The 14,233-nt window shown below is 30.9% G+C and overlaps 1 protein-coding gene across 2 annotated transcripts in view; it reads right to left on the bottom strand.

Annotated features, from left to right (window-relative positions):
- The window catches only part of GRIK2 (glutamate receptor, ionotropic, kainate 2), a 567,868-nt gene that overhangs the window by 87,584 nt on the left and 466,051 nt on the right, over positions 1–14,233 (bottom strand). For both annotated transcript variants that reach the window (XM_004673729.2, XM_012722222.1), the window contains 2 exons: positions 9,043–9,161; positions 5,009–5,226 (listed from right to left, as the gene is read on the bottom strand). In XM_004673729.2, the coding sequence (XP_004673786.1) occupies positions 5,009–5,226; positions 9,043–9,161 (337 nt within the window). The remainder of the gene's footprint in view (positions 1–5,008; positions 5,227–9,042; positions 9,162–14,233) is intronic.

The following is a 14,233-nucleotide window of genomic DNA, read 5'->3' as shown; positions in this document are numbered from 1 at the left end:
CAAAAAAAAAAAAAAAAAAAAAAAAAAAAAAAAAAAACTGAGTTGTTCCAATAAAGAAAACAGGGTAAAGTTTATGGGAATGTGAAGATAATGACATTTATTAAATTAAGAGATAAAACAATTTAAATATTTTAAATGTGTGACTTGTAGTGTATTTTGAAAACAGAAAGTGTGCTAATAATCTTTTGGACTTGTCCAAACAAACTTTCAGAGAAAATACTCAAAGCATAAGCTAACATACAACATGCCAGTATAGAGAAGAGAGAGTGTATTAGGAATAACAACTTGGAGGAGGAGGAAGAGGAAATCATTTAACTGAACTGACCAGTCTGCAATTGAATTTAGAGGAATAGAGAAGAGTTAGAATTTGGGTGTTTGGTTAATAAATGTGATTCTAATCTTTAGTGTCTCCAGGCAGAAAAAGTTCTCAAAATTGTTTCAACATAGTATCAGGTCTTAATTAGAGATCAAATTAAACATGTTGCCTTGAGATGCTTTTTTTTTTTTTTTTACCTCTGAGAAAAGTTAAGAAAATGTATATTTTCTTCTCCTAATTTTCTTGCTAGAGTTTCTAGTGAAAAGTAGCAATAATTACGCCAAAAGAATTGTGGATATAGTATTTAGATATAAATGTATTCAACTGGACACATTTGTAGTGGAAATGGTATTGACAAAAGCATTGCTATTTTGGTATAATGAAACAATCTGTTGAAAATATAGAAAAACCTCTGGGCCTCTGCATGTCTGGAAGTAGGAAAACTGACCTATTCTTCTTACAGGGGGTCTAGGATCTTATTCTAAAACAAATGGGGGTAGGTAATTTTGGGAAGTTTTAAGTCACTGGTAGTAAGGGAGAGACCAAAATTGAGATAAAGGAGTTAAATGAGTACTGCAAAATCCTTTACAGAGACAAAGCTGGTATGAACCAGGCTATAGGAACAGAAACAGAAATTTGTACAGGGGGCAGAAAGGATCGATACTGGGAATGCTTGGTAATGTTGGATATGTCTAGATTTAATATAATCCCTGACACATAAAAGATGATTGCCAAATATTTGCTGACTAGAAACTTGATATCTTATAGTTGAACATACATATCATATGACTGAAAACATACTATGCATGGCAAATTGTGCAAAAATAGAATATAGCAGACATTCAATTTTAAAATGTTAAAATTCAGAATGAACATTTTTTATATGAAATATTTTTAAGTTCTTTTACCTGTAATTTGGCATATATCCTCCAAAGAATCATTAATTGTGCCTCAATCTTTATTTTAAAATAGATAGCATAGAATTTTTGAAAACTGCTCCAAAGATTCTTTAGATTCACTTATCAAATTACTTCTTTATAATAACAATAATTAGAAGAATGGAGCAATTTATGTTAGATACTGATGTAATCTCTTTTAAAATCTATATATATATATATGTCATTAGAAACCTAATTTTCTTGACCCTGTTTAAAATTATTCTAAATTCTGATTTTTTAATTAGCTACAACTCTAATAGTATTTACATATGACATCTATCAAGCTTTTACTAAGGGGTTGGCATACCATGTTGAGTTTTTATTTAACAATAAAAAATATTGAGACTGTGGTCCTATTAGTTATTCCAATGTAGAGACAAGGAATCAGAGGTTGGCAAGGGGTAACGTCTTATCTAAGTACTAGCTAACAACTAATGTAAAATATAGACCCTCAGTTCTCAAAAAATTAAACAAATCATATTAGATATCTGATACAACCATTAAAATGTCCTTTTTAACATGTGGCGGAATTTTGTTTTTAAGCATAAAAGGGGACATACAGCTCCTTTGACACCACTTGTTTTGGAAGGACAAACTGTATTAACACATGTGGCAAAAGTTAGAGATTTCAGGTAATCCAAAGAGAGTTTGTAGAAAGTAGAACACTTGAGTCAGAGGTTGCATAGTAAAAAAGGCTATTCAGCAACCTTTTTGAAACACATGAGTCATTTTGAAATTATACAATTTCTTACAAGTGGCCACAACACCTACAGGCTCTGCTGTGTTATTTTTGATTATGTAATCCATATGTATTCATTTTCCTAATCTTTACACTTCAGAGAGAAAGGATGTTCTTGTTGCTTAGTAACACGTTCTATAGTGTTCAGCCCTGGGGTGAATTTCACTTCTAGTGTGCTCAGGTCCAGATTCTGATGAGAAACAGGATATGACTATTCCTTAATTACTTTTCAGTAAGACTCCTGGGCTCTCAGTTATTCTGTTATTGAAATTTTATTAGGACAATATGGGTGATGCCATATAGTTTCCATTGCTTGCCCAGAATAACAGAAAAATAAACATATGCTTAGTTTTTTTAATTATTTTACTAATAACTCATATGTAAAGTAAAATATGACTTTACTTTTATTTCTGGGTAGAATATATGTGGAGTATAACAGAGACAGAGAAGAAAAAACTCTTCCATTAATATATGTGGAGTATAACAGAGACAGAGAAGAAAAAAACTCTTCCATGAATTCAATGAACAAAGTCAAGAGCGTTCCCTGGAAAAGGAATTTTTTGGAAAACAGATATATCATATTCATGTATTTGCAGAACACGGGACTTACCTCTTTAAAGATCATATGTCTTGAGTCTGATCTTCTTACCTGTTGTAACAAAACTATACCAATCTTTAAAATAATTCTCTGGAACTGAGATTTCTACAACAATGACCTAACAGTAGGGTCATGTTAAATTAGCAAAAACAAGATGGAAATTCCTTTAAAAATACTCTCCTAAGGGTGCTTCCTAAACTTTTGTATATGTTACTGTTAATAATAATAATAAAAATCATGACAAATGTAAATGAACTACAAACAAAATTTCCTTGTTCATTGTAGGGTTTCAGAATGAGTATATATTTGCTTTAAGTAAAGATTGCTAAGGAATTAAAAAAAGTATATTTATACCTGTGACCACTGTAAGTATATAGTTTGACAAAATAAAAATTGAGATTGAAATCAATATATTTTAGGGCTACATTAAAGTAAATTAACAAAAAATAACTTGAATGTTTTATTTTATATATGAGCATTTCCCTCTAATTTTAACAATAAAAATTATCATAGGATAAAGTTACAACAGAAGATAATTATCATCCTAGTGATTGTTACTGTGTAGTTTTTAATGTGACCAGTGTACACTTATTGCAGAAGTTTTCAATTCTACAAAAAGTTTGTGCTGTTGGTAACAGAAAGTTGTTCATTTTCTCTGCATGCCAAGGGCACTTTGTATTTTAGAGAGAAAAACAAAGATAAAAGCAAGTCAGTAGAAAGGAGTTGTGAAGGTAGGCAGAAATGACACTACAGAGAGCACCAAACTAAAAAGAAAGAACGGAGATTGGGAAAAAGTGAAGCCAACAAAATAGAAAATGTCTTTAAAGATGAGAAAAAATCAAATAAATTTGGTATAAATTAAATTTGAGGTAAACTTTTTATAATGTGTAATTGTAAAAAAAAGATATTTGAATCTCTAGAAAGTAAAAATGAAATACAATATTTGTGAAGAAAGAATAATTACTCTTGTGCCAATCATGTCTTAAATTTTGTATCTGTGGTCTTTTAAAACACAACTTCAAAGTCCCTGGGATACTGTAATCATTTAAGTGCTTCACATATTCATCTTGGAAAGCTGTGGGTTCTAGCAGTATGTCTTTAGCATTTCCAATAGTTGATTTCTTCTTTTAAAAGTTTCATAATAGGAACAGTCTTTATTAATTGTGAGTATTTGGGGGAAACTGATCATTTGCAATAAATATGATTAAATAACAATGATTTCCCAGTTAAATGCAAAATATGCATCTGATCTTTAATCTAGTTATATGAAAAATTTACTTTGAAAATAGATATTTCAGTAATACATATTTGACTAAACAATCTATCATTCTTTGGATATTTGGTATTTTTCAGTACTCTAAAAAATGTTTTAGTTCTCCAAGAAATTTTAGAAGAAAATACCTATTTGGCAAAATTGCTCTTTGTCGTCACATAAAAACTAGTACTATACTCAGTGGTTTAGCCAACAAGGATGTTTTCAGCTAATTCCTTGGAAGTGTAAACTAGATTTTATTTGTTGCAGGATACCCAAAACATAGTGCAATTCTGGCATTTCAATAGGCACTTGATTAATATATAAAGAAAGAATTTATTGTGTAGCTTGAATGAATTATTTAAAAATAAATAAATCTACCACTTCTGCCCATTTGAGTTGTCAATTACATTGTATGAACAGTGAGGAGAATTCCAATGCTTAAAATCTTGCCCAACTTACAAAAACAAAAACAAACAAAAAAGTACAGAAAATTACTGATTTATTAAGTGATACTGATTCCTTTTAGTGAAATCTCCCAATTTGTTTTACTTTGACCCTAAAATCATCTGGAGAAAAAAAGAGAAGAAGAGAACAATGTACCCAGGAATTAGGTAAAGCACAACAGTCGATAGATGCCAGTACATAATGAGAGCTGTTTCTGTTCATTTTTACTAGCCTTTGTTTCCCTTCTTTTTTTGTAAGTTTCTAAACAAGGAAACTTCCCCCTACTTTAATAGAAATGTACATCTGAGAAATATTCTTATACATAGCCATTCTTTTCTTACCAGTCAATCTTTGTAGTCTGAATTACTATTCAAATTTTAATAATTATATTACTTTTCTTTTTAATTCAAAGATAAATTCATGTTGGGAGTGAATGTTGCCATTAGGAAGATCTTTCCAATACTTTTAGGAAAAAATACTTCATGATACTTAAGCATATTAAAAGTAAAACCTCATTGTCATTTGCAAATATTATACTGTTTTTGCCCTGATGGCTATACATTCTATTGTCTACTTCTTCACGTTCTAAGGTATGTGCTGTTGATTATTCAGTACAACTAACAGTCTTGCTTATACTATGTCCTTACATCAATAGAGAATGACTTGTTTGCACTGCATGATTTTAAATAATAAATTTTAGGTAATCAATAGGACTTACCTTAAAAAAAGTCATTGTTGCACCATCCTCCACTGCTCCATACTCTATCTTGGTTTGTTTAGCTAAATCATCAGCAGAGTCAATAGGGGATTCCATGCGCTCCACTGTCAGAAAGGCGGCTAAGTTAGCAGTATATGAAGAAATGATGATAAGTGTGAAAAACCACCAAATGCCTCCCACTATCCTGGTGGACAGCGCTTTGGGCATGAGCTCAGAACCTAACAGAGATTGGGGGGAGAAGAGGTGAAACGAATACAGAGAGTTTGATCAGCAGTCAGGTACTTTTGGTCACAGTGGGAGAATGGAATCACTGTGTAATAGAAATTTAAATCATAAATGTATATATTGCTTTAGTAAGCAAGCAACAACCATTGGGAGAACAGAGGCTAATTTCAGATAACAGTCTCTTAGGACAGCTGTACTTCAGTATAGTGACAGGAGACTCGAGTTCTATCTGACATGGTGCAAACTAACAGTTGAAATAGTAATGAGTGGAAATTTTTTTATGAAAAACAGCATTACAAGCAGGGCAAATTTTCTAGTTTATCATCCACAGATCTAGTTTTGTTGTTGTTAGTTATATGCACTTTAAAGAACTGACTATATGTTCAGATATATCATTTTACAAACTTTATGTAACCTTCCATTGTTCACATGCATGAAGCACAAAAATTTTGTCTCTTGTTATTTAATATAAGTAATGCTGTATAAAAATAATTACAATGGCCCAAATACCTTGATACAAGGGTTTTGGTACAGTTTTTATATTTTAAAAAATAGTATACTTTATTTCCATATGTATAAGCAAATCTCTCCCATCACTATGGTTAGCCTCAGTAAGGGAAACCAGAATAAGAATGAAGTGTCACAAATTTGTTTTTGCACATATGTAATTTACAAATATATGGCTGGAGTTGCCTGGTCATGGTATTAAAAAGAAAATGTGATGCACAAATTATATTTTGCTTTTGATTATTATTTTTTAATTAATTTAGATTTTAAAATAAAAATTTAATTTAAATTTTTTCTTAGGGCTTTACAACATTTACATTATATACATTATTTATAGTATTAAATTTGAAAAGGTATACAAGCATTTGTCTTTTATAAGAAAACTATACTATATGCATATTATATTATTGTTCACTTTTAATAACTTTGAATCTGTGATTGAGAACTTATTGGCTACAAATTACTCAATTTTAATAGAATTGGAGTAAAATGGAATGAAGCAAAGATGGACTCCATTTTCTGAATTGCCTTAGTCATATCTTTAATAAATGGCACACAACATATATCAAGGTGGAATAAAAGTAAAAATTATTCATGTATACAGTGAACAAGATTATATCATTATTAGACTCTATCATGCCAGCCCATCTTACACTGCAGTTCATCTTACCCTTGCGATTTCAAACAAATAAACAAACAGAATTTAAAAAGCAGACAGACTTGGACATGACAGCCAACTCCAGCTCCAGACTCTGCCTACCACTCTGTAAGGAAGAAAACAGAAAAGTACCTTTCTGATGTAGTTGCTCCTAGGCCCTGTCAGACACACACTTGGACACTGAAACACTAAAATATTCCAGGATGATCAGCAGCTTTGGCTGCCCACTCTATATTGTGTGGGTTTGTTTTGTTTTGTTTTGTTTTGTTTTTGCTTTTTAGACAACAACAACCAATAAAATCAACAAGACTGGGAAAGAAAAGAACAGTGGAGACATTTGACAAAAATGGCCCAATTACCACAAGTTCATATCTTACCCAAGGACTGAAAGTGAGTACCTCCTAGGCTGTGAATCAGAGCCTGGTTAGGGGCTGACTGTCATGTACTCAAGGTAACGTCATGTCCAGCACTATATCCCACTAATTCCTGGGGACCTGGGCATCAGTCAGAATTGAATGGGTTCCTCTTTCATGTATCCACCAGCAGTGAAGTAGTTATGTGGCAAAGCAAATGTATATTTGAAATTTTCATTGCTTGTATTACCTGTCGTCCTTTTTACAGATATCAGATATAGTCATTCTAATCGCTAGATTTTACATATTAAGTTCACCTTATATATAAATTCTTAGTAACTATCAAATATTTTAGGAAATGTAAATGAAAATATCTTATTTTCCAAGTGCAGCAAAAATCATAAGGAAAATTATCTTTATTATAGTTGGAACTTTATTTTCTCCAAACCATTTATGTTAATTATTAGCATTGACTAGCAGTTTGCCTAGATGAGCTGTATTATCAAATCCACCTGTAGGAGATGTTTGTCACATATGAAAGACCTTTATTCATTTCTAAAATTTTGGAAGAATTTGAACAATACATTCTAAATATAGTTTAAGCTTAAAGCCAAAAATAATCTTGGACCCCAACTACAGAAATGGGAAAATATAACTACTGGATATTAATTTTATGTTGAAAGAGACAGAAACTTAATATTAGTTCATGTATGAGTATGCTTTTCAAGTTTTAGGTTTAAATAGCTATAAAACTATGTATCTGGATACTCTTATTTATACAAAAAGAAAAATTTATTTCCACTTACAAAAGGCTTTGCTCATAACATGTAGTAAAGCTTTTTTTTTTTTCTTTTGACACTTACTATTCTCATTTTAGGAAGTTGTTTATAAGTCCAAGAGTAATAATGATTTAATGAGTTTATACATAATATTAAACATGTAAAGTGAATCACATTTTTATAAAGCTTTAAATAATAAATTCTTCTTCATATATAAATCCAATTACTAGATGGATTTTTCAAAGTAGATAATGAATACACCACAAAAATTTAAGATAAACTTTGTAAGATATTTGGTAATACTTACAAAGAAATATGCTTTAACCTTAATACTTTTATTGTCAGTTGTTTAAATTTTAGGCATTTTGCTTTACTTGCTAATTTTAAATTACAACTTTAATGATTTTTGAATCTCATCAAGGAGACAGTGCCTATAAATTACTCAGTCTTTAACAGGATTTGAATAAAATGGGATGTAATAAAGATGGACTCCATTTACTGATTTGTTTATAAATCATATATTTAGTATAATATCTGACATACAACACATCTTGAGATAGAATAATACTACAAAAATATTTCATGTATACAATGTAAAAGGATTATAAGTAATTTATAATTAGTCAAATTACAAAATAATTTTGTAATTAAATGAAAAATAAGCCATTTTCAATTCATGAAACAGTTTCTAATCTAAACTAATGAATGTTTTTGAATAGCAGTTACTCTAAAATATTAATTTACTGCACTCTATATAAATATTTAAAGATTAATAGAAGAAACCATGTAGCAAAAATAAATTCATCTTGGGATAACTGGGACTAAAATAATGAATTCATAGTTATATATAAATGACTAAGACATATGGCATGTATTATGTAATACTCTAAAAAATATAACCTTTACTTTTAACATTAATATAAATTTTAAGTAATTATGAGAATATTTTTTCATGCACTTCTGAGCAAGCAGTAGTTTATAATCTTATATGCTATCAGATGCAGCTAATATTTTACTCAAAAAGGTAACTCTAAATGGTTAAATAGTTTAAGTTTGCAAATAATATGCAGTAAATTTACTAATCATGCAATACAAATGCATCTAATTATCAGGAATTGATATGAAAGATTTTTTTTACATCAAAATGAAACAGGAAACAGGATCATTACTGTATTCTTGTCTCAAGGAGATGTAATCTTAGTAGTACTTAAAATGCAACTTCTAGCTAATGGATCAGGTTAGCTTGGTTATCTATGAAGTAATGTGCCTACTGTGGGTTAATAAAAAAAAAGATGAGAATATTGTATGTGCATTTGCGAAAGCTAATTATTTTCTCAGAATCTCTCTTGGATGGGATTTGAGAGCGCCTAAATGCAATAAGTGGATGGAGAAGCTGGATTATGGTTACATGCACAGAGGCTCCCATGCAAGCGACTTGTGCCAGCAAGAGCTGTCACCCCAGCAAAGAGTGGGACATGGTGCCCAAGGGAAAGAGCAGGCTGAATCGTATACCTTGCTGCATGAGAGCTCCAACTCCAAACCAGAAACTATTAAGCAAGGTAAAATTGTTTTCCACCACGTCTGAGTCAGGGTTGCAAGGGTGTGGATTATACCACTCATAGGGACTAAACCTGTGGTAATTGACAAAAGAAAAGAATATATTTAAATGGCAGTGAGAAGAAATTCTATCCGGTATTTTTGCTGCAAAAGAAACAGAAAGACAGGTGAGATTAAATAGAAAGCAGAAATAAACATTTTTATAGTACAATTTCATATGTGTGATAGTAAATGCTAGGCTTTCCAAATCCCTGTCTTTATCAGTTAATCTCCATACTACCATGATAAATGACATTTTCTTTGCTATGGAAGAAAATTTTTATACCTGTAAACCAAGAACTATTTTTCATTATAGGATTAAGGAAAAAAATCTAAATAATAGAAAGTCATGGAAGGAGAAAAAATATGTGAAATAAACATTTTTTAAATGGGAAAATTGTTAGACAGAAAAACAATACAAAATCAGCTTAAGAATGACTTATAATAGAAACTATCCAATTGACAAATATTAAAATAATCAGTGAATAAGTATGCATCTAAGAAAACAGTATTATGGATTTTACACATTTATATGTTACAAGCTCAACATAAAGGAAAAAAAGCAAATCAGAATGAATTGCATTCTAACTCATGCCTCTGACATCATTAGAGGTTTCAAAATGTATGCCAATATTCATGGTAAAAAAAGCTTTGTTAGAAGAATAGTGAGGCTGATTCATTTCCAACTATTATTTGGTTTCAAATCTATAGTTTATTTGAATTGCTGTTATAAGACAAAGAAAAGTAAAATTAATTTTTTAGATAAGTTGTTTATAGATGATTTTAGAGATATTAAAACAAGCCTAAACAATTCAGGCCAGTGCATTTTTAAATTGTCAACTGAATACATAATTATTTTATTCTAATTATAGTCCAGATATATTTATCAGTTAAAGGTATTACCCAAAAATATCACCACCATAATTAACAATGCTTACTTTAATTATTAAGTGGAGAAAATATTTTCCTTAATATTTAAAATTTAAAGCCACTCTTTTATAAACCAAATTAGTACATGTGCCCTTTATGAACACATTAAAAAAATCTTACATTCAATCAAAGTTATTTGAATAATGTATCTGTCACTTCAGAGAACCCAATTTTCTTCACAGTAATCTTCCTGACATATTAAAATTCAGAAGATCAAACAAACCATTTTCATCTTTCTAATGCAATTTTAGAACAACCCTATTTTAATAGCCTATCCTTGACAAACAAAAGAAATGTTTTGTTTGGTTTTCTAAGTTAAACTGACACACTGAACAGAAAGGTTGATTGGATAGTAATTAAACATTCTCATCTGATTTGTTGTTTGGCTGAAATAGAACTGGCTTTGGTTGCAGACACTTTATTTTTATTTAAATTTCTTGATTATTTTACCTTAGTGAAAACAGTTTATATAGACCTTCAAAAAGTATTTCTGAGTACCAGAATGTTGGCCATCAATTTTTACAGAAGAGTTTAATGAATTTTAATGAACTGTTCAAACAATTCATTCCTCATTAGGGGCAATGTTCTCAAGCAGTTAGTTCATGAGATCTATAGTCAGACCTCCCTGTTCTATTCATGGATAATTACATAGCCTCTTCTTGCTGTTCCCTGGAAAAGAGCAACAGTAGTAAGATCTAACTCAAAAGATGTAAGGATCATATGTATTAATGTAGCACTGTCAGGCAGTAATTTCTCAATAGTTTGACCCAACAATATTAATACTACTAAACAAATATGACTGTGTCTGTGGCTCTATAGGCATTTTTTTTATAATTAAATCATTCTTTTCCTGCTCATAAAAATATATTAGCTATAAGCACAATGTTGGCTTGTCAGAGCTGAACTTAGTTTTCATATAATGACAAATCCTAGAAACATAATACAGATAGTGAGAATGTATAATTGACTAAGTAAGATCACTAGTTCTACACAGAAATACCTTGAGATGAACCTTGACACACCTGAAGAGGGTCCAGATAGAGAGACATGTGGTGGTAGGGGACCAGGAAAGTAGAACTGTAAATATGCAAAGCTCAATTCCCCCTTTCCAAATCACATATATGTATAATTTTGAGAAGGGAAGGGGAAGGAAGATAGAAAGGGTAGAAGAACATCTATGCAGATAAATAAATCTGAAAATAGTGGCACTGGTGTCAAAGAGATTAGTATTACTTCAGTTAAGTTGTTTCTAAACTTTAAAAATAAGAAAAATGGTATGGTAAACTAATGAATAAATTCAAATTATATACATGTTTCACATACTCCACTTTCCTCCCCTTTCCCTTTATATTCAAGATACCTTATAGACAAACCTCTAAAATATGCAAGTTTAACTAACAGATAAACTGTCTAACTTGAGTTTGCAATTTACTTTTCATGGTTATACTAGGGAAGCTTTCCCTCTATCTCCCCTTGATGTTACAATTCTAATGTTGACAAAGTATTAATAAATCATACTTTTCCTTCAAATTCCTACACCCAACCAACAACACACCCCAAAGACCCATCTACCACACATTCACTGGATTTTCATTTCTTCCAGTCTGTTTTATCTCCTTCACCTTCAAGTCAACACAGCTCTGATTCTAGTCCCATTTTCTATTTCTTTCTAAGCAAAATCACTTCTCATTTCTGTGTTTAATTCCATTTCCCACATACCTTGTGTACACACACACACACAAACACACACACATTTCTAGTTTCCAGTTCTTTCAATCATACTTTACAAAATTCTACTGGACTCCATATTTTTAAAGCACATAAAAAATATTCAGTTACCTTACATCTACACATTTAATCCCTACCACTCTCTTGACCAAAAGTGAATTACCAATAGTCTCACAGTAGATCATTCAATAGTATTACATTTTATATGAATCATAATATTTCCTCTTAATCTCTTTCTTTTATTGCATTTTCTGTCTGTCAATAACATTACCTGCCAGAATTCATAAATTAATAATTGCAATACTCATGTCATAGGTTTTAGTCCCTTGGAGTAGCCTTCAGTTGCATTCATTCTTTTGTACCACAACCCTGACCACCAATTTTCCAGTTCTATAAGTAGACCTCCAGAATGTTTCTTTCTTTCCTTTCTCTCTAGCATCCTGTTTATTTCCATTAGTGTTAATGAATGATAATTCAGAACATCACTTCCTACAACTGTGATCTCCTAAATGAACTTGACATTTTTTATTCCAAATTTATAAGCTATATGTACTGCTTCTCATTATCTTCATGGAGACTAATTCCCAGAGTGCCACAGCTCTACTAAAAATGAGTTTTAATCATGTCCACAGACTACAGATTTAATAGTCAGACAGTTAAGCACAAAATTCAAGATCTCCCACATTGTTTTCCTAAGTACCTTTCCAGAGTTAGGATCCACCACTGTTTTCAAAAAATAGTCTTATATTCACTCTTTTCTATTTGCTCATGTTGTTCTTCATCTTATAATTCCTTAGTCTCTACTCCAAATACTAAAATCTTGAGTCCACCCATCAATTTTAACCCAATATCACCAATTAGTTACAATCTTCCATATCCATATCCTTTCGTGGAAAATATCTATGATCAGGACTGATGCCTATCTCTCAAGCATTAATTGTGCTATATGACTTCTACTATAAACATTGTTTCCTAGCTAAAGTTTCCTGTTTTTTTATGTTAGAAAAAATATATATATAAAAAATGAGCCACCAGAATGTGAGTGGAAGTGATGGTACAATTTCTGAAAATTATCCTTAAGGATATTTGCCCTGAACACTTTTCTTTTTTCCTTCTTTTGAAAAACGCTAATGAAAGATGTATTAAAAGCTCCATGTTAAGGAAGGAAGAGCTGCTTCACCAGCTTTGAATTGCTTTCCACTGAACTGTGAAGTAAAAGAAATAAATGTTTTCTGATTCAAGGCACTATATTTCTGGTGATTTTTCTTATAGAAGTTTAACTAGTTCTTGAAGGATTCAGATATTTCATTTTTCTTTATAGCTATAACATTAAAAGCCTCAAGTCATACTTATCATTGCCTGGTTTCTATAATACAAATTAGTGCACATATTATTCTTTATCTATTATATTTTAAACAAATACAGTTTCTGACTTGTCTTGTATTTCCTAAAACTTCTAGCTATAAGAATCCTAGCAGGCATTTAAAATACATTAATATTTGAATTAGTCTGATGTTCCTACTTTACTCTTTTATAATTTTTGCCTACACATCTATGCTATCACCTCTGTAAAATCTTACTTTTAAATCCATTGTCTTTTTCCTCAAAATTATCTTTTGGCAATTCTGCAGCTTCTAGTAAAATTATTACTGAATGTCAGTTCCTTAATATATCTGTTTTAATTTATGTAGCTTGCATCCTTGCATCACTGTTGTCTGCCACATTTACAGGGTATGCCTACAGGCTAACTCTTAACTTCTAGGTCCTCCCCCCATTTTAATGACCTAAGACACCTGAATTTAACTCTCCCTGCTGTAATTTCAAAGCTCCTCAATTTACAGCTATAAATTCTCATGGGAATTAGAATCACCCATTTTGGTAAATTTCTACTTATGCAGCACACCGTCATCTCATACTTAAAACTTGAATTTGAATCCAAATTCAAGAAGCAAACTATACCACAGCTAATGGACTACTGGGGAATATAGACATAGTTTTTATGACAGTATAAATTATTTTGAACCAATGAACTTCTACCATGCTACTGCTCCTTCTCAATTCCTCCATTCTAAAGTGATACTTATTTTTATCTTCTTTTAATGTCTTCCTTTAAATACAAACTATGTTTAAGTCATATCAAGTTTTGCTTTATGGATTCTTCATTTCATCCCAATGATTTCCACTGCATCTTCATCTCAGTGCTAAACTATAGGCTTTCCTACTTGGTTCTCTCTCTCTTCATTTTATGTTAAAACTGTGTTCTATTGAACTTTGCACCGTGAAATTGACCTTGTCTAGAACTAATCAATTTCTACTAGTTACTGAATCATTTAACATTCCATGTCTATGTATTTCAAAGTTTTGTATTTTTAACTTTAATCAAATTATTAGGTAAACTGGTTAGTTGTCTCACTATGTCTATGTTTTTCCTAAGTAAAAATCCTGTCTC

This window comes from Condylura cristata, unplaced genomic scaffold (genome assembly GCF_000260355.1).
Source record: "Condylura cristata isolate star-nosed mole 26May11 unplaced genomic scaffold, ConCri1.0 scaffold00001, whole genome shotgun sequence".
NCBI classification, from domain to species: domain Eukaryota; kingdom Metazoa; phylum Chordata; class Mammalia; order Eulipotyphla; family Talpidae; genus Condylura; species Condylura cristata.
The sequence above is the reverse complement of the archived record's forward strand: the minus strand, read 5'-3'. Positions and strand labels throughout refer to the sequence as shown.